Source organism: Podarcis bocagei (genome assembly GCF_964188305.1).
Source record: "Podarcis bocagei genome assembly, chromosome: 2".
Classification (NCBI taxonomy): domain Eukaryota; kingdom Metazoa; phylum Chordata; class Lepidosauria; order Squamata; family Lacertidae; genus Podarcis; species Podarcis bocagei.
Window position 1 is genome coordinate 88296373 of NC_138126.1, and position 19663 is coordinate 88316035.

At 46.7% G+C, this 19663-nt stretch overlaps 1 protein-coding gene across 2 annotated transcripts; it reads left to right on the forward strand.

The window, feature by feature from the left end:
* Nucleotides 1-7954: 7954 nt before the first annotated feature.
* On the forward strand, nucleotides 7955-19394 carry C1QTNF2 (C1q and TNF related 2). 2 transcript variants are annotated; one of them, XM_081184762.1, is made up of 3 exons: nucleotides 7955-8324; nucleotides 15956-16207; nucleotides 17322-19394. In XM_081184762.1, exons 2-3 carry the CDS (start codon nucleotides 15964-15966, stop codon nucleotides 17933-17935), a joined length of 858 nt encoding a protein of 285 aa, XP_081040888.1. In that variant the 5' UTR covers nucleotides 7955-8324; nucleotides 15956-15963; the 3' UTR covers nucleotides 17936-19394. The 2 variants fall into 2 exon arrangements, with proteins under 2 accessions (XP_081040888.1, XP_081040889.1); XM_081184763.1 differs by lacking the exon at nucleotides 7955-8324 and adding an exon at nucleotides 13397-13518.
* Nucleotides 19395-19663: the final 269 nt, after the last annotated feature.

Consider the following 19663-nt stretch of genomic DNA (forward strand, 5'->3'; position numbering starts at 1 on the left):
AACCTTGTGGTTTTGAAGTGCTCCTTTGCTTTTTCCATTTTGAATTGGCATTTCTAAGACTTGGTTCCTCCCAAGGCCTGAGAATACTGGACATACTTCCTAAAATGTCAGTAGTTTCTTTTATTGAAATTAGATGCGAATCACCCCTGATAACTCAGGGAGGAAAAAATTGAAGGAAAATTGTCATTTACATGAAAGCTAACAGCACTAATTCTCACGAGGTTTGAAGGGGAATCAAACTTTGATCTAGAGTTCTTTTGTATCCCAAAATGACAGCCGTTCACAATGAAAAGCAGGCTGGCCTTAATCATACTTGCTTAGTTTGTGCATTTCTGTGTCCAGTAGAATTTGCATTTTGATGCAGTTAATGTGCAACACTGTTATTGCCTTCATACTGCCAGTCTGCTCACTGGAGGGCCAGTCCCCCAACCACCAAAACCCCATCTCCAGTTCCTCCCGATGTTTCTGCCTTTCCCTTGCAGCTCAAGCAGCAGCCCTTTTCCATCTTTTCTGTACTCATTCTCTAGAACTGGACATCCAACCCGCTCTATCCCCAAACTCAGTCCCTTGTGCAATCATTCCTCATGGTTTGCCATGCTATTGAAGTCTGCTGTCATTTCCACTGCCACTGTCAAAACATTGACTCACATAGTATTATTTCATCTTCTGTTGCCCTTATTACTGTAAGCCCCCTTTAATGTCCCTGTCCAACAGGAGAATTACTTTAAGGTTCAGCTGTTTTGTGCAACCTTAAAGAAGACACAGTAGCCACAGGGCGAGAACCCATGTTGTCTTACGGGAAAACCCTCTCCCTCCTTTACACACAATTCTGCCTCTTGCAGTTCTGTTCATAAATGTAAATTTATTTAGTTAAAATTGCCTTGCCCGTTGTGCTCCAGTGAAGCTTGCTAAAATTTTGCAATGTCAAAATGAGACTGCAAGCTTTAAAAAGCAGATTCTATTTTTTTGGCTATGAAACAAGTGTCTGTGGAAGACTCACATTGCCTAAAGTGTTGTTTTAATACATACTAAATAGGTCACAATATAATTTCCTTCTCGTGATTCTATGGTTTTAGAACATCTTGTTCTAAATCTATGCACAACATCTTGGTGCATGATGTTATCTGCAAAAGTGAACTAGCATTAGGTAGAAAACGTGAGCCAAGCCTCTTCAAATGTTGGACTCTGCACAACCTGAATTATTTTGATAGGCTTGGTTGGTTGATGCTTCTTTTAGTTCCTGGTATTGCTGCTTTTCGTTTATTTGATGTCTGGGGGGAAATTTCTTTAAAAGGCTTTTGGCTGTACTAATAGGCAATCTCAATAGACCAGCTAAAATCTATCCTGATGAAAGCAAATGTAGTCTAAGCTTAGCATTTTGTTTTTCTAATAAGACATGGTTTATAGTATATTCTCTCTAGGGATGTTGCACAAACACTCCCAGACTTCACAAGAGGGATGGGCCAGCACAATATGTACAGTTTTCCAGTAACTAACAAATATAGCCTGGATTTTATGGACATTGGAGCAAAGGGGACTTTGAGACAGGGCCAGTTGGATCACACAAAAAAGGTGGAAACCTTATTCCCAGGATCAGAAAGGATCAATTCAATACCCTTTGCATCATCTGCACAAAGCAGTTGCTGGTACCTGGATAAAAGGCATCACTAGTCTAAGGTGGGAGAGGATGCAACTGCAACCAGGTTGCACAAACTACAAAGACGCATGCATGTGCAAAACCAAGGGTGGGACGATGTCATTCACATTCACCATTAGAATTTAAAACGTAACAGAAAAAGCAGGCAAGATAGCATGTGTGGATGGTACATGGAGTTCAATCTATTACCTACAGAAGAAAGTTCTGTCCCCAAGGGACATAAACTTCCTTTACCAAAGAATGTGTCTTATGCTGTTACTTTGCATACTACATGCAGCTGCTGGGTGACCTTGGGCCAGTCACACTTCTTTGAAGTCTCTCAGCCCCACTCACCTCACAGAGTGTTTGTTGTGGGGGAGGAAGGGAAAGGAGATTGTTAGCCGCTTTGAGACTCCTGAAGGGGAGTGAAAGACGGGATATCAAATCCAAACTCTTCTTCTTCTTCTTCTATTTCCAGACTGGTAGGTCAAATTTAAAGATGCAGTGAGCAAAGCACAACTTATTAAAAGCAACAGCTGCAAGAATCCTTTTAGCCCAAAAATGGAAACAGCAAGAAGTACCAACGAAAGAAGAGTGGCAGATGAAAATGATGGACTTTGCGGAATTGGCGAAGCTGACAGGAAAAATCCAAAACCAGCATGATCAAGTATTCCAAAAGGACTGAAGTAAATATATACGATATTTGAAAGATTACTGTAAGCAATTAACATCACTAGCAGGGTTGTCTGAAGACTTGTAATGAAAATTTTTCTCCCTTTTTATATTTACTTAAAGCTTTTCACAATTGGAAAACGCAGGAAATGCAATGATATATTATAAAGGTTAACTTTGAAAGCCATGAAGCAGTCACCGGGCTCTAAAGAGCCAAAGGGACATAAAGTGGATAACAATGATGTGTGTTAAAAGGTGGGTTGACATAGCAGCCGGCACAGCGATTTCTTCAAGTAGCTCTTTATTAAGATAAGCTGGAATAGAACTGACCGCGAACAGCTCAGCCGGCCTGTATTTATAGGCAGCCGGCTGTCACATTGTAACCATAACAGCTCAGAGTTCCCGCCTAAACTAACTGCCGCGGACCTGAGTGAAAACTATCTACAGACCTGAGTGAAAACTATATACAGTATCCCCCTGTTGGCCCAGGGTGAAACTACACTACATAACACCCCTCCCCACCGAGATAAGGCGTTAGTTACAATCGTAATGGTTTCCTTATATACAGCACTACGCGTAATGGTTCAATTAGGCACAAAAGCATATCGGTTACATTTCCCATACTTAGACCAACAGTGATACCTGTCCAACAACGTAGTCCTTTAAATGAGTTGGGCGCTTGGAAACTCTGCCAGACCGCCGGGGACTGGTAGCCAAGTCCGGAGGGCCACACAGTTCTCGCTGAGGCTGTGGTGCGACCCTAGGTGGCGTTGGAACCAACTCCCCTGGATCCGCTGCTGTGGGTGGAGCCTCCGCAAGTGGAGTGGTCTGAGTCTGTTCTGAGACGGCTTGGTTCGGCTCCACGCTGGCAGTTTGCGAGGGAGGTGTAGGTGGGGCCTTGCCATCTGCACGTGTCTCTTCTGGAGCCGCAAGCGCAGTTGGGGGCGCCTCGGTAGTGTCTAAGTCGCCAACCCTGCGCCTAAGCTGGTCTATGTGCCGTCGCCACAAACGTCCGTCTTCGAGTGCCACCTGGTACGAGCGAGGTCCAGTGACTCCCACTACTGTGGCTGGCACCCAAGGAATGTCCCCCACATAGTTCCGGGCAAAGACCTGGTTTCCTGGGACAAATGACCGTGGTGCGTTGGCACAGCCTGGGGGTTCAGCCACGGCAAAGTCTGGGTGTAGCCGGTCGAGCGGTGACCTGAGGCGGCGGCCCATAAGCAGTTCAGCAGGACTCCTCCCTGTGGCCGCATGAGGAGTGATGTGCTGCACGAACAAGTATTCGGCGACCCGCTCATGCCAGTCTCCCCGGTCCAGGCGCGCCAGTGCCTCTTTTGTCGAGCGCACCATTCTTTCCGCTTGCCCGTTGCTGGATGGATGAAAAGGTGCCGTTAGGGCATGGCGGATGCCCAGTCCCAAAAGATACCGCTCAAACATGCCTGACGTGAACTGCGGTCCGTTGTCAGAGACAAGGACATCAGGACACCCATGCGTTGCAAACAGGCCTCGCAGCACCCGGATGACAGCTTCGGTAGTGGTGGAGGGCATCAGGGCGACCTCCAGCCATTTGGAATAGGCGTCCACCACTACCATAAAGGTCCGGCCGTGAAAGGGGCCAGCCAGATCGATGTGCACCCTCGACCAGGGTGTCTTTGGCGTCTCCCAGGTGTGTCCCTTTGCTGCCGGTGGTGCAGGCCTCGACTCTTGGCACGCCTGACAGGCGGATACCCAGGCAGTGATGGCATCGTCCATATTAGGCCACCAGACGTAACACCGAGCCAACGCCTTCATTTTGACAATTCCCGGGTGGCCAGCGTGCAGAGCCTCCAGGACGCGCTGACGGAGTCCCTGGGGAATCACGACGCGGTCTCCCCACAGCAGACAGCCGCGATGAGCTGAGAGTTCATGTTGTCTGGTTGCGAAGGGCTGGAACTCCGATGCAAAAGGCCCTTGTGGCCACCCCCTCCACACCCAGTTGAGCACCCGGCTGATGGTGCGATCCTGGGCAGACGCGGAGGCCACAGTGGCAGCCGATACAGGCGCCGCCGGAAGATCCTCAATCAGAAGGAGCGATGAAGCTGGAGCCGGGTCTTCCACAAATGCTGGAAGAGGGCAACGGCTGAGGGCGTCGGCATGGCCCATCGATTTCCCCGGGCGATGGATGAGCCGGTAGTGGTAGGCAGCCAGGAAAACAGTCCATCGCAGCATGCGTGGTGAGAGGACCGGTGGAGTTGGACGATCACCGGCGAGGAGGCCCAGGAGTGGCTTGTGGTCAGTGATGAGGTCAAAAGTCCTGCCATAGAGGTATTCATGGAACCTCTTCACTCCAGCCACAAGTGCCAATGCCTCCTTGTCGAGCTGGCTGTAATTCCGTTCCGTCGGAGATAGTGTCCTGGAAAAGTAGGCGAGCGGTGCTTCTCTTCCATCTGGGAAACGGTGACTAAGGACAGCACCGATGCCAAAAGGTGAGGCGTCGCAGGCAAGGACCAGCGGCCTGGATTCACTGTACTGTACCAGCACACTGTCTGAAGAAAGGAGAGCCTTGACCGCGTTGAAGGCCACCGTCTCTCGATGACCCCAGGCCCAAGGCGTCTTAGTGCTAAGGAGTCGGTGAAGAGGCTCAGCCACAGTGGCTTTGTGGGGCAGGAACATGTTATAAAAGTTCAGCAGCCCCAGGAATGCCTGCAACTCCGTTTTGTCCTTTGGGGTGGGGGCCTGCTGGATAGCGCGGATCTTGGATGTGGTTGGATGAAGGCCGGAGGCATCGATAAGATAGCCCAGGAACTCTACCTGTGGAACGGCAATCAGGCACTTCTCCCTCTTTACCTTGAGCCCGGCCTCCTGGAACCTGGTCAGCACGGCACGGAGGCGCTCGAACAGCTGCTGGTGTGATTCTGCAGACACCAAGACGTCATCAAAATATGGTACCACGCCTGGAAGCCCTTGCAGGAGACGCTCCATGAAGCTTTGGAAGATGCCAGGAGCCACACTCACCCCGAACTGCAACCGGCGGCAACGGAATGCCCCCCGGTGGGTGACGATCGTCTGGGCTTCAGCAGTGGCATCATCGACTGGCAGTTGTTGATAGGCTTGGGCAAGGTCCAGCTTAGCGAAGACCTTACCCTCACCCAGGGAATGCAGCAGGTGTTGGACAACAGGAACCGGATAAGCGTGCTGCTGAAGTGCCTTGTTGATTGTGCACTTGTAGTCAGCGCAGATTCTCACCGACCCATCTGGCTTGACAGGCGTGACGATGGGGGTTTCCCACTTTGCGTGGTCAACGGGCTCCAAAACTCCTTGAGCGATCAGTTTGTCCAGTTCTTCATCCACCTTAGCCTTGAGAGCAAAGGGAACCCGGCGTGGCTTTAGCTTGATGGGGGCGACTTGTGGATCAAGGCTAAAGGAGATGGGCGTACCAGTATATTGTCCCAAGGTGCCGTCAAAAACCTCGGCAAAGTCTTTGACCAGACCCTCAGTCTCTGCGTTAGAGATGCAGTTGATGCCGGTGACTTCCAGGCCGAGGGCATCAAACCAGTCTAGCCCTAGGAGGCTTGGCCGCTGACCTTCGACCACCACCAACCGGAGCAGGCCTGAAAAATCCTTGAAGGCGATCCGGAACCGGCCAACGCCTACCACGGGAATGTCGTTTCCCTGGTAGTCTCTCAGGTGTACGCGGTGAGAGTCGAGTTGCCTTTTGGATACTCTGGGTACCAGTCTTTTGATGGTGCTCCATGACACGACGGACAGGGCAGACCCGGTGTCGATCTCCATGTCACATGGAGCTCCTTCAATGAGCACCGTGACGTTCAGCTTGCGTCGCGTAGACGAGTCGGTTTGGCCAATCGTGGTTCCAGACGAGCAGCGGCAGTTGGTGAGAGCGAAACAACTTTCCTTGGCAGACTGGAGTGAAGACTTGAACTTGCGAGTCGATGAAGGGGGGGTGTCAGACGGAGCCGATCGGCAGACCTTAGCGATGTGGCCCCTTCTGGAACACCTCCTACAGATGGCGTCTCTGAATCGACACTTGGCACGGGAATGGTCGCCTCCGCAGCCAGCACATTCCGGTTGGACCTTGGACTTCTGTTGGAGCTTCCTGCGCTCCCGCTTTGTCTGGTGCACGTCATCGTCTTCACTGGAGGATGCCTCATCACTGCTGGCCTCTTCATGATGCACCGGAACTGGCCCCCTAGCAAGACGCGGGCTGCTGGACTTGCGGATCTCCTGGGCGGAGCGTTCAGCAGCTTCTGAGGCCACAGCCTCCTCAATGGCTTTCTGTAGCGTGAGGTCTGGCTTGGCTAGGAGACGCCGTTGCAGATGGATGTCCCGGACCCCGCAGACGATTCGATCCATCAGGGCATCGTCTAAGTCTCGGAACTCACAGTGCATTGCAGCCTGTCGCAGGGCGGTGGCGTAGTTGTTGATTGACTCCCCCTCTGCCTGGTTCCGGTGGTAGAACGCATGGCGGGCAGCAATCTTGGACGGCTTTGGTGCATAGTGGTTGCGGAGCTTCTCTTGGATCGTGTCCCATGGTGTTGCCTGGACTGCTTCAGGCGCAACCAATGCTCGGGCCGTCTCAAACACCTCAGGCCCACAGAGGCTGAGGAATAGGCCCCGCTTCCGATCCACTGATACTGCTGTCAGCTCGTTGGCTTGGAGGTAGCAGTCGAACCGAGCGAGGTAGGAGTCCCATGACTCAGAGGCTGGCGCAAACGGCGGTAAGAGGCACAAATGAAGCCATGATCCCGATGCCGGCGTGAAGGGCGATGGATGGAACACAGTGCTCTAGCCAGAACAGTCAGCTCTGAGTTGGTTCTGCCCAGTGATTTCGCTCAGTGATTTCGCTCAGTGATTCAGCTCAGTTCAGAGGCTGGCCGCATCTGGCTGTGCTCTAATGTCCATCCAATCCCATCCTCGTCGCCAGTGTTAAAAGGTGGGTTGACATAGCAGCCGGCACAGCGATTTCTTCAAGTAGCTCTTTATTAAGATAAGCTGGAATAGAACTGACCGCGAACAGCTCAGCCGGCCTGTATTTATAGGCAGCCGGCTGTCACATTGTAACCATAACAGCTCAGAGTTCCCGCCTAAACTAACTGCCGCGGACCTGAGTGAAAACTATCTACAGACCTGAGTGAAAACTATATACAGTATCCCCCTGTTGGCCCAGGGTGAAACTACACTACATAACAATGTGATTGTATATTATTGTGTCCATATGGAGGATTTTTAGCAGCGCCCACTCATTGTTCTCCCACTGCCAGCTAAATCGCCTTGCCTGCTTCAGAAGGTGTATCATCGGTTAGGTCAATTTTCACTCACTTTTCACAGGAGGAAGAATGGGAATTCCATTTTAAAACTCCCTGTGTGGACGCACCCATGTACATGCCATATGAGAGGAACTGTAAGCAGACTCTTGGCCAAAGCCTGGCTGAGATTTGATTGGACTGCTGCCTGAAGCCAGATAAAATAGCTGTCGGCCGCCAGATTCTGCCTGCCAGCCAAGCATGTTCTGGAGAGTCTCGTGTTGCTTTTAGGTGACCTTACACAAGCCACTCTTGTGTCTGTAGGTGATAACACACAACTCCTGGCCTCCTTTAGAGTTTCTGAGCTTCCGCAGAGCAGAGCTTTTTCCTTTTTCCTTTCTTCTTCTCAAGTATCCGGAGCCTTCCAAGCATTTAGCCACATGTGTGCAACGTTTTCTCCCCTGTCTCACGTGACACGAGGCAGAAGCTCAAACATTACACAATAATCAAAATATGCCTCTGGCAAAGCTGAGCCAAAAAGCTGAAGCCGCTGCAAGAAAGTGGGAATGCAAATGAAAGAAACCCATTTTTCCTAAGTCGAGCAAGGCATTTGAGAATGTAAAATTGCGAGCCCTTCGTTTAAAGGAAAGGTTTTGCAAGAATAGCTAGGAATCCCACGAAGCTGGACAACTATGCTCTGTGGTGAAACATCTGTTTGAGATTCTTCAGCTTTCCTACTGGATGTCAGGATCTTTTTCTGGAAGACATTTGTGCTCGTGAGTACTATTTTTATTTATTAATATGTTTTCTAAAGAAGACATAACAGTTTGATCCAGGGCTGCAATCCTAATCCCAGTTTCCTGGGAGTAAACCACAATGAATTCAGTACGACTTACTTCTCAGTAGGTATGGTTAGGCTTGCACTGTGAATCCTACTTGCACACTTATTCTCAGGAAAGTGTGCACAGGATTGCAGCCCTGCAGCCCCCATACATGTTTACTCAAAAGTCAATCCCCTCGGGTTTCATGAGGGCACTGTCACAGGTTTAACAGTGCGTAGGATGGCAGTCTTCAAACGGTTAATTCCTTGCAGACTGGACGGAACTCCTTAATCGAGCCAATTGCAAGTTAAAAAGAAGAATGCACTGGGGAAAACGCTGTGTTTAATTTATGAGAGTTGTCTGTCTGTTCAACCCCTGTAAAACTTTCCTCTTTTGCACAGAAACTTTGCAATAGGACGAGTCCCAGGGAATCATTATGCTGGTTCAATAACAGTTAAGCTCCAACTTCTGAAACTGGGGGGGGGGGGGCAGAGAGAGGAGCCAAGTTCATTCCTGGTATCATTCTCTTCCTAATTGTTGAACTCCACACCAGACAATTACTACCCTTTTAGACTTGAAGACTCCACGCTACCTTAACGTGTTGTGTCAGGAGTGCCAACCTGAATAAAATATTGTAGGGGCCCAGGTAAGACCCGCCCCACATAACTGATCACATAATGTGGTGCATGCACACCATTTAAATGGCAATGCCCATCAACTTGGGGGGACAGCCCCCTAAAATAGTTTATTGGGGGGCCAAAGCCCCCGCAGCCGCTAGGATATGGCTCCTATGTGTCATGTCACTGGGTTCTGATCAGAGGATGTGCTGTTTTTATACTAACCTCCTAGCCCTGTTTCTCCTGGAGACCCCCCACTATTTTACCCCCCCCCCCAAATTCCAACAGTTTAGAAGCTGTAGCCTCACAGATTTGGCCTGAAGTGGCAATTGCCACGTAACCTTCAAGCATGACTTTGGGACATAGGCCTTTTGCCTTTGGAGGTCAAATTAAAGTTTCTAATGGGATCATACTGCTCCCCTTATCTACCAAACAAAAGCTCAGGTGAAGGCAAAAAAACCCCCCTCCCATCTTTCCAAATAGCTTCAAATCAATAATAGCAATTCAATTTCTTAGTACCCCTTCACCATTAGGTTCCGTTGTGGGTTACAACATTAGAAAGATACAAGATTAAAATGAGTTTAAACTATTTAATGTCAAGAAATAGCTGGATTCATATTCAGTTGTCAAAGGATAGAATAAAGATGGGCATCAAATCCTACAGTCTACAACGGAATCCAGCTTTTCCCCCCGAATACAGTATCGCAGGGTGAGATTTCACCAACACCTTCCTTTCAACAAACAGGACTTGAGAAAATCAAAATACAATAACAACAACAATAACTAATGGGACTTGTTACGTTTCACAAGTCAATTCCTGTTCTTAGATCCTGCAGATTACCCCTCCCTCAGACAACTCTCCATTGGCAAGCTAGCTGGAACCTAACAAAAATGTAGACTTGAGCCGCAGTGCCATACCTACTTGCTGCCACTTTTGGGGTTTTTTTTGTTGTTGTTGTTTTTTAATATATATTTTATTCAGAATTTTTTTTTGTTTTACAGAAGTGTAGTGCCTCGTATTTTTTTTTTCCATGTAACATTTTTACAAATCCGTTTCATTTGTTGAGGCATTAGGGGGAGAAGAAAAGAAAAAAGGAAAAAGGAAAAAGAGAGGGGGTGGAGGGAGGGAGGATGGATAGGGGTGGGGTCGGGTGGCGGTGTTTCTATTATGTTTAATTTGTTGAACTCAGGCTATTTACACATTAGTGGCTGAAAACACAGTGAGGTGGTTTCCCACTGCTGCGTTTCAAGTTTCATTTGCACATTGCAAATGGGGATGGAGATGGATGTCTCCACTCAACTCCCATTACCTGCTTGGTTTCCCCATGCCTGCAACCCCCCTGAAAGTGGCTTTGTGTTTTCAAATCAGATGGAAGGTGGTTTGAAGGAAAAACGACCTACATATAGCAGCATTTCTCAAGAAACATTTTGCCTCACAACAACCTGTAAAGTAGGCTAGGCTGAGAGATAGTGACTGGTGCAGAGGCTCATGCCTCAGTAGGATTCCCTGTGCCTTGTCCGGCACTCTAAGCACAACACTGATGAGTCAACAAATAAATTATATCTGCGCTACTTTTGTTTTCGTGGTTTTTATTTCTTTGGAGGGTGGCTTTTATGGTTCATGTCGCAAATGTAGTTGGACGGAGCTTTGTTTTCTTTTTATTGTCAGCTGCCTTGAGCAACTTTACATTGTAAAAGACAGGATATAAATATTTATAGGGCAACAGTGTCTGAAAAGGGAACTATAAAATAGCCCTTTTTAGTAAGAAAGATGGCAAATGTAGATGAATATCCCTATACAGGTTCCAGGGCTGAATCACCCCTGTCCCCTGCTGTTACCCAAATTCAGTCCTGGAGATCCTAGGCTGAAAATTAAACCTTGGGAAGTTATCCAAAGAGCTGCATAGTTTTTGTTGGGTGGTCTGTTATTGGAAGGGGTGTCTCAGATGTGGGTGAGTCTCTGTACAGTATTTAATTTCTTCAGCAATCAAGGATCCATTTTAGCTCTGCTGATTGTAAACACTCTACAGAGTAGAAGGAGTTATGGTCTCCACACAGATGATGGGAACCCACACAATGGGGGGAAAATACGACTCCCCCCCTCCCCATCCAATATGATTTATTCCCACCCCCTCAGTGACTTCCTGTATTTCTAGTTCTTTGCTTGAGGCATCATATGGATGTGATGTTAGCCTGTTCAAAGATTCAGCTGCCTTCTGCTGAGCCAGGACACTGGTTAAACTTCCTCTGTATTTCCCCCTCCCAAAAAAATAAAACCCTATTCAGTTAAGGGGATCCTTCTCAGGGGCCTAGCCTAGGTCCTGGGATCTTCATGATATGGTGCTAGTTTTGGCAACAAAAAAAGTTTATTACACGGTCCCTCAAAAAACTGCAGTTTTCAAGTGATCGATAGAGGGGCATGGGGAGGTTAGAAAGTTGTTGGATTACAGTGTTAGAGCTCAGATATATAAACTAGGTGTCAAATGGCTCCTTAAACCAAGGTTACAATTGCCAAAAGGGAATGTCTAGTTGCTATTTTGGGGCAAAGATTTTTAAAATGATTCTCAGTTAAACCTCTGGCTAATTCAGATAACAACCTTGAGCTCATTTAAGAGCCTTGAGAATTTAAAGAAGAAAAGTCACTTGATCCAGGGACAGTCCACAAATATACTGGCCTGTTCTGACCCCTTTTGCTTAATGGTGACTGCTCCTGCTTAGGCTGCACAGAAAAACCATTTGGGTTCCAGAAATTCATTTCAATTGTACAGATAAAACATAACTGATAGAATTCTACAGGGTGGGGTATTAGTGTGCGAAAACAGCCCAGATCCAACAATCCCCAGGCATTCACCTCCAGATGGTGGGGTTAACAGGCGCCATCCTAGCACCCAGGCATCTTCACTTGGTTGCAAGCAGTCAAAAGCCAGGTACAAAATGTGCCTGATGCCTGGCTAATTTCAAACACCACTGGATTAGACCCTTCTTGCTTTGGAAAGAAAGAGTGTCTTATATGTAAGCTGGAAATCACACTGTGCATGAGAATTAAACATCTTACAAGTCTGTATCTCAAAGGCTGATGAGCTCCAGAGGCGACTGGATCAAAAGCCAGTCCTTTTCTTGGACAGAACCCCTCTGCAGCAAAAAATAAAATAAAATAGGAAGGAAGAAGGAAGTGCATTCTTCCCACTGTTGTAAGAAAAAACTGCTCCCTTTCCCTTATGGGGTATTCCAGAGCCCGTATAGAGTCCTTAAGTAGGTTCCCTATCGGTAGGAGAAAATAACAGAGGCCAACCAGAGTATATTGAGAAGCAAAGCAGCTAGTAAGCCTGATCTTTATTCAAGGAACTGTTGCAACACGGTCCCCACTCCCCACACGCAGGAGGGAGGAGAACCCTGAACGATGGTCCGCAAGCCCTTATCTAGACTTTTGAAATTGCCCACCCTGTAGCCCAAGACCACCCCCTAAAACATCATACATACATCACATTTCTGTGTGCTCTGGTTTCCGTCACGCCAGAAGCGGTTTAGTCATGCTGGCCACATGACCCAGAAAGCTGTCTGTGGACAAACGCCGGCTCCCTCAGCCTGAAAGCGAGATGAGAGCCGCTACCCCATAGTCGCCTTTGATTGGACATTACCATCTGGAGTCCTTTACCTTTACCTTTTACCACATATATCAAAGAAGGAGGCGATCTACAGCACAAATCCTGCCTGCCAGGATACCTGATAAAGGTCACTGATTACATTACCTGGGCAGTCTGGCAATTCTTTTGCGATGGTTAATACTTTTGTTCCTGAATCCAGGTCACAGGCTCACCCTATGCATACACAAATATGCCCTTAAGGCAGGATTTGCAAGCAAAAAAGACAATGGGAAGGCTTTCCCCATTTGCCTCCCTTCCTGCAGGGGAATATTTGAGGTCGTTGGGAGAGTCAAAATGGTTTCAGGGTTGCTCTCCCATACTATTTCAGACACATGGCTCATATATTTAGATATGTGTGCATTTATGAATATTTATTCTATATTTGAGACCTTAATATTCTTATAACACCACCTTCCGTGCTTTCCATTCTATCCAGCAAAAGTGACTGGCCTTTAGATTCAGTGATGGCTCCTTGACTCCCTTCTGCTCTGCTGTTTCTCAACTGCTGGATTTCTCCGCCTAAGAAGCAAAGTTATAAATGCTGATATTGCCACTGGTGGAGTGGAAACAACATATATTTATTCTGGCTTCTCAGTGCTTTAAAAATTAAGTCTGCCTGGAGGCTACAGTCCTTGACCTGGAAATTCTGACTGTAAAACTCAGATGTGTGTGTGGATTGGCTGTCATTGCTTAATGCTGTCATTCCCCGTGACGGGGAAATACTTTGCAGATGTCCAGACCCATTCACTTCTCATTACTCTCCTTTTTTTTACGGATCGAGCTCTGGCAGGTTTTATGTCTGAGGCCCCGGTTGTGACCCCTCCATCCCTCTGGCTAACAAAAGGGGCATGAGAATTTGATGAAGTTTATACATCTGGTTTTGAAAAGGTACAAGGGGAGATGGTATTCAATAGGCACCAGCTTGTGTATTTCAGACATCAAGTATTACAGTACAGTGGTACCTAAGGTTAAGTACTTAATTCGTTCCGGAGGTCCATTCTTAACCTGAAACTGTTCTTAACCTGAGGCACCACTTTAGCTAATGGGGCCTCCTGCTGCTGCCGCGCCGCCGGAGCCCGATTTCTGTTCTCATCCTGAAGCAAAGTTCTTAACCTGAGGTAATATTTCTGGATTAGCGGAGTCTGTAACCTGAAGCGTATGTAACCTGAAGAGTATGTAACCTGAGGTACCACTGTATTACAATAATTGTGCAGTATTAATGGAGCAATATACCAGTAACTGCTCAGTATGTGCAAAGCAGTTGGAAAAAGAGGGAAATGGGGGGGGGCTTTTCAGAAATTAGCCCCACCCCCAGCCTGCTTTTGCATGCTCTTAATCCCTAAATAACATTAATTTGTAACACATTTCTCCAGCAAGTGATTTGAAATGAGAAGATCCATGGCAAAGGATTCAGTGTGTGTTTTATTCCCGCCCCCCCAATAAGCCACGCACACACAATTTCTTCCCTACCAACCCAGATCTAAGGATAGGCTTGGGAAGTGATGACAGTCTTATTTTTTATGTTCTGTTACTGGAATTTATACTCCTCCCATCTCTACAGCTCAGAGCAGGAAATGACACCGATTCATATACAGTGGTACCTCGGGTTAAGTACTTAATTCGTTCTGGAGGTCTATTCTTAACCTGAAACGGTTCTTAACCTGAAGCACCACTTTAGCTAATGGGGCCTCTTGCTGCTGCTGCGCCGCCGCAGCACTATTTCTGTTCTCATCCTGAAGCAAAGTTCTTAACCCGAGGTACTATTTCTGGGTTAGCGGAGTCTGTAACCTGAAGCGTATGTAACCTGAAGCGTACATAACCCGAGGTACCACTGTATATCACACAAATACTCTTACATACAGTCAGGATAAAAAGAAAGTACACCCTGTTTGAATTCTGTGGCTTTACATATCAGGACATAATAACAATCATCCATCTCTTAGCAGGTCTTAAAATTAGGTAAATGCAATCTCAGATAATTGACAACACATGGCATATTACACTGTGTCGTGGTTTATTTAACAGAAATAAAGCCAAAATCACATAGTACCCTGTTCCATGACTTAACCCCGTTTAAGAGCAGAGTTTTATTAATGAATTGCCTTTACCTTTCAAATGCATCTAAGATGCTGCAGAGTCATTGTTTTATCTTCATTCCCCGTGAAGGCAAGTCACTTATTTCTCCTATTTTGTAGTTTATGTCTGTTTCCTGAAGCTGAGATTATGATGATAGCAGTCTTAATGGTAATTTCAGTAATGCAATAATGCTTAGCGTTTACATCACAGTCAAGAGTCCTCAAAGGACTCCATATTAATTATCTCCAGTAATCCCCTTACAGCAAATGGGAACTGATGCTTGCCTAAAGCAACCTATGTAGTTCATATGTCTAAGGAGGACTTGACATAGCTGTCAACCTTCCCTTTTTTTGTGGGAAATTTCCTTATTCCAGCGCCGTTTCCTGCTGCTTCCCACTGCTATTCCCAGTCTGTCCCTGGGACTGGTGAGGCTGCTGATCCCTTATTTTTGAGGCTACTGATCCCTTATTTTCAAATCTGAAAGTTGACAGCTATGGGACTTGATTGGCAGTTAGCATCATGGCAGTAGTTAAGAGCTGCCCAGGAATTTGGCAGTGAAGGAAGGAAACAGATAAAAAGAGCTGAACGTCAGCTTCCTGGCTCGCACCAGCTTCCTCTACTTCAGGTGTGACCTGTTTAAAGCTATTTATTTTGCCCATGGCCGTGCTACAAATTCAAAAGGACGATCCCACACAAATTCAAAAGCGCTTCTAGTTAACTTCATCTTCCTCATGCTGCAAACTCTCAAAATCCAAACAGCATCGGAAGGGCAACGTGACACCAGAAAGAACTAGGCGGGGATTTTGGCAGTCTGGGGAGAGGATGAATAAAAAGCTAAATGACAAGTTTCTCATTAAACCAGAGAGAATTTGCACACAAGGCTTCACAAAGGCTTTGGCGTGTTAGGGCAGGCCACGTGTTGACTGGATATTGCTAACCCAGCCTTGGGTCTTTATTCCAGTGTGGCTGGCTCCCAGCACGACATCAGCCTCTGTGGCATTGCAGAAGATTCTAGAATCCTCTTGAGAGAGATCAGGTTCATGTGCTGTGCCTGGCAGAACTGTGGCACTCAAGCAACTCCGCCATCATCTGATTGCATGCTCAAGTCAGCCCTTTCCCATCAAGAGCTCTTTGGACATGGACCCTGGGATGCATATGGATTTGAACTCTGTCTGCTCTGAACCTTGTGTCGCTTACGTGTTCCTGCTGCAATACAAGCCCATAACTGTCTGCCTTTAATTTCTTACAGGCGTCACCATGATCTCCCTGGTTCTGTTTGTCTGGATTGTGCCCTGCGTGGCCAGTCAGCTCGTCAGCAGCTTTGTGAAAGCAGAAAGCCAGAAAGGTTCCAAGCAGGTCATCTGCAGCGTGCCAGGACCACAAGGCCCTCCTGGTGTGCCTGGAGCTCCAGGTTCCCCCGGGACGATGGGAAGGATGGGTTTCCCAGGAAAAGATGGACAAGATGGAAAGGACGGGGAGAAAGGGGAGACAGGGGAGGAAGGTAAGAGACTACTGCTCCCTTTTAAAGCTCAGTCTGTCGCAATAGGAAATGACACAAAGCAGGAGCATCCAAATGGGTCAGACCCAACGCAGTCCCAGTTGGGTGTCTACCTGCCCTTATTAATGGTGCACTGTTAAATTTTGAAGTGCAGGTACTTTTCATGACACTCCTAATAGCCACGTCCCTTCTAAACCAAATGGTGCAACAAACAAAACTGGGCTTTTTACCAGTGCAGCAGACATTACGCCTGCATGTTTGGATTTTGGGAGATGTTATTGTTTGAAAACTATGATGGGTCTCTTTTCTTTAGTCATGAGGCTTGAGTTTCTCACGAGACTCTTGGAGAAACCAGGCACCCAAATGACACAGGTGCTAATATCTCGCATAGTCTGAGCAAGGATGACGCTATAAGATGTGTCATTGTCTCTGAAAAATGGAACAACAGCATTATTATTATTATTATTATTATTATTATTATTATTAGCCAAGTGATTAGCCACAGTATTAAAACTGCGAAAGGGAATTGTGGGGCAAAGAATTACGGGAATTATGTTTCTGCCTTCAAACAGGAGTCAGCGCTCCATCTTTTTCTGTTAAAAATAGTGGCGTGTTTCCAACATTTCTGCTCAACTCACACAGCAGACTTCCACATATGCGACAGATTCCCCCTCCTCTCCCCTGTAGCCCCTCACCTGCCCTCAAAATCTGCTACAGAGGGTTGAAGGACACCCCCACACACACACACACAGCAGATTGGGGGTGGCACAGGGAGAGGAAGGAGAAATTGAACTTGGTGAGCATGAGCGGAACTTGTTTTGTGCAGGGTTGGATTCAAACCATGTTTTTAAAAGTCCAGAACCTATTTTGTGTGTGTGTGTTATCATGTATACTAATATTCCAGGCTCAGATACTGACACTTTAAAGCAGTGAAAGTAGCTAAATGCTGCCCTGCCCCCACACCCAATACAGACAGAATCTGTTATTGAAAGGAATTCCTATTGCACATCCTGGACCGCAGCTATTGCACCTGCACGTAGCAATATCTTGGAAACACCCTAAAACTCCAGTGGCAGCTAAGTGTCCAGTTACTTACGGAAGTCCATTTCTCTCCTAGGTCCACAAGGCAAGACAGGAAATCCCGGCAAGGCAGGGCCAAAGGGAAAGGTGGGAGCCATCGGCAAAGCTGGTCCTCGTGGTCCAAAGGGCCTGAAGGGGAACCCCGGGAAAAGCGGAGGTGTGGGGAAGAAAGGCCCCAAAGGAGCCCTCGGGGACCCTGGGATGCCAGGCCCCTGCAGCTGTGGGGCAAACAAAGCCAAATCCGCCTTCTCTGTTGCAGTGACCAAAAGCTACCCGAGAGAGAGGCTGCCCATCAAATTTGACAAGATCCTCATGAACGAAGGTGCAAACTACAACAGTTCCAGCGGGAAATTTGTGTGCAGCATCCCCGGCATCTACTACTTCACTTACGACATCACTTTGGCCAATAAACACTTGGCCATTGGGCTGGTGCACAACGGGCAGTACAGAATAAAAACGTTCGATGCCAATACCGGGAACCATGACATAGCTTCTGGATCGACTATCCTGTCCTTGAAGCAGGATGATGAGGTCTGGCTGCAGATATTCTACTCGGAACAGAACGGACTCTTTTATGACCCTTACTGGACAGACAGCCTTTTCACTGGCTTTCTGATCTATCCTGACCAGGAATATCTCAATGAAATATAAATGGAAGACTGTCGACAACAGCAACACCAGCCAACTCTAACAGGGAGTTGGACATGGAAAATGAGAGCTGCAATAATGTACATTCATCTTTGAAATAGTCCCATCTTTGCAGAAACAGTCTTAACCTGGACTGTGTCCCATAGGCACTGCTATCATGTTTATAGATGATAAGCCCAGGGTAGCCAACATGGTGAGCACATGTTGATGAACTACAACTCCACACATCTCTAAACATTGGCTAAATTGACCAGGGCTGATGGGAGTTGGAGTCCAACAGAGTCTGGTAGGCACCATGTTGCCTACCTCAATCTAAGCCTTGGTGTTTCTTTGTGTCAGTCTGTGGGTCCCCTTAAAGAATCAGCCTAGCTTATAAATTCTGAGCAGTCAGATTTTTCATCATTCGTGGCCAGTCGCCATTGCAATATAATTCCCCCCAAACCCAGTAAGGCAATCCAAGTACCGGTATATGTTGAAACATATCCATTTACAAAATGACAAATTATAAAAACTTTAAAATTGTAATGCCCCCTCCCCAAATCATTTAGATCAGTGTTTCCCAAACTTTTTCAAAAACAAAAGACCCAATTTTGCTTATCTGTCCCAATAATTTGCATGTATCCTGAAACCTGTCAGGCACAGCCCCTCCTTTGGCTAATCTAATCAAGTCTCTTGTTCTCCATCTTAAATCAATGCAAACTCAGATGATAACATCACTGGGTTTTTCTAAAACACCTTTTGTTTTGCTCAGAATCTATCCTGATGAAGTGTTCTGGAGAACTCCCAAAAGGTTGCCCACAACTGTGACATTTGAGAATGATCACAGTTCTCCGCCTAATGAGACACTAAGAAACCCCCAAAGGTAAAAGAAAAAGGAATAATTTATAAAGATATAGATGACCACATTATTTTAACAGCAGAAAAAAGATTATGATATTCAAAATCAGGAGCTCAACACTGAAGTGTCTTCAAGAGATCACAACACAGAATGATCAGAATATTATTTTCCCTGAATCTTTTTGTGTCCCATAATTTTGCCCTCACAGCTACTTCAAATCTCAGCTGAAGTTAGTTAGGTATGGTGGAGTGTTGGATTAAGGCCAAGGAAACTCGGGTTCAAATCCCCCCCTTAGCTCACTTGGTAACTTTGAGCCCATCACTATCCCTCAGCCAAACCTACCTCGCAGGGTTGTTGTGAGGATAAAATGGAGGAAGGGCAGAAGCATGTGTGCTGCTTTGAAATCCTTGGAGAGGAGGCAATGTTGTTAATGAATAATAAATAATTGGTAAAGGAAAGAAGATATAGAAACCGACATGTATCAGCCACTTGAGGCTTTAATGTTGTATGTATACTGCCACCTAGTGACTACCATCTTCATTGCAAAAGGTGCTGCATGGACAATACAATGTTGCAACCAAGCACTGGTGTTTTCACAAGTAAATAAAAGTGCCTTTTAACATGCTCACTGCACATACAAGCAAACGATGCCATGCAGTTTTAAATGTACAGAAATCCAGGTATGTTTTTTCCAATCAGCTGAGGGTGGGTGGCTTTCTATTTGCATTTTCAACCCTTAGGAACGTTTTGTCGGTGCTTCCCGATACGGACCTTACATAACAAATGAATAATAAAAATCCATTTTTTTTGGTGTGCACTTCAGGAGGTGAACAAGAAATGTTGCCATATGTTTTTCCAGTTGTCAATATTCACTGCTCTTCCACACCATTGAT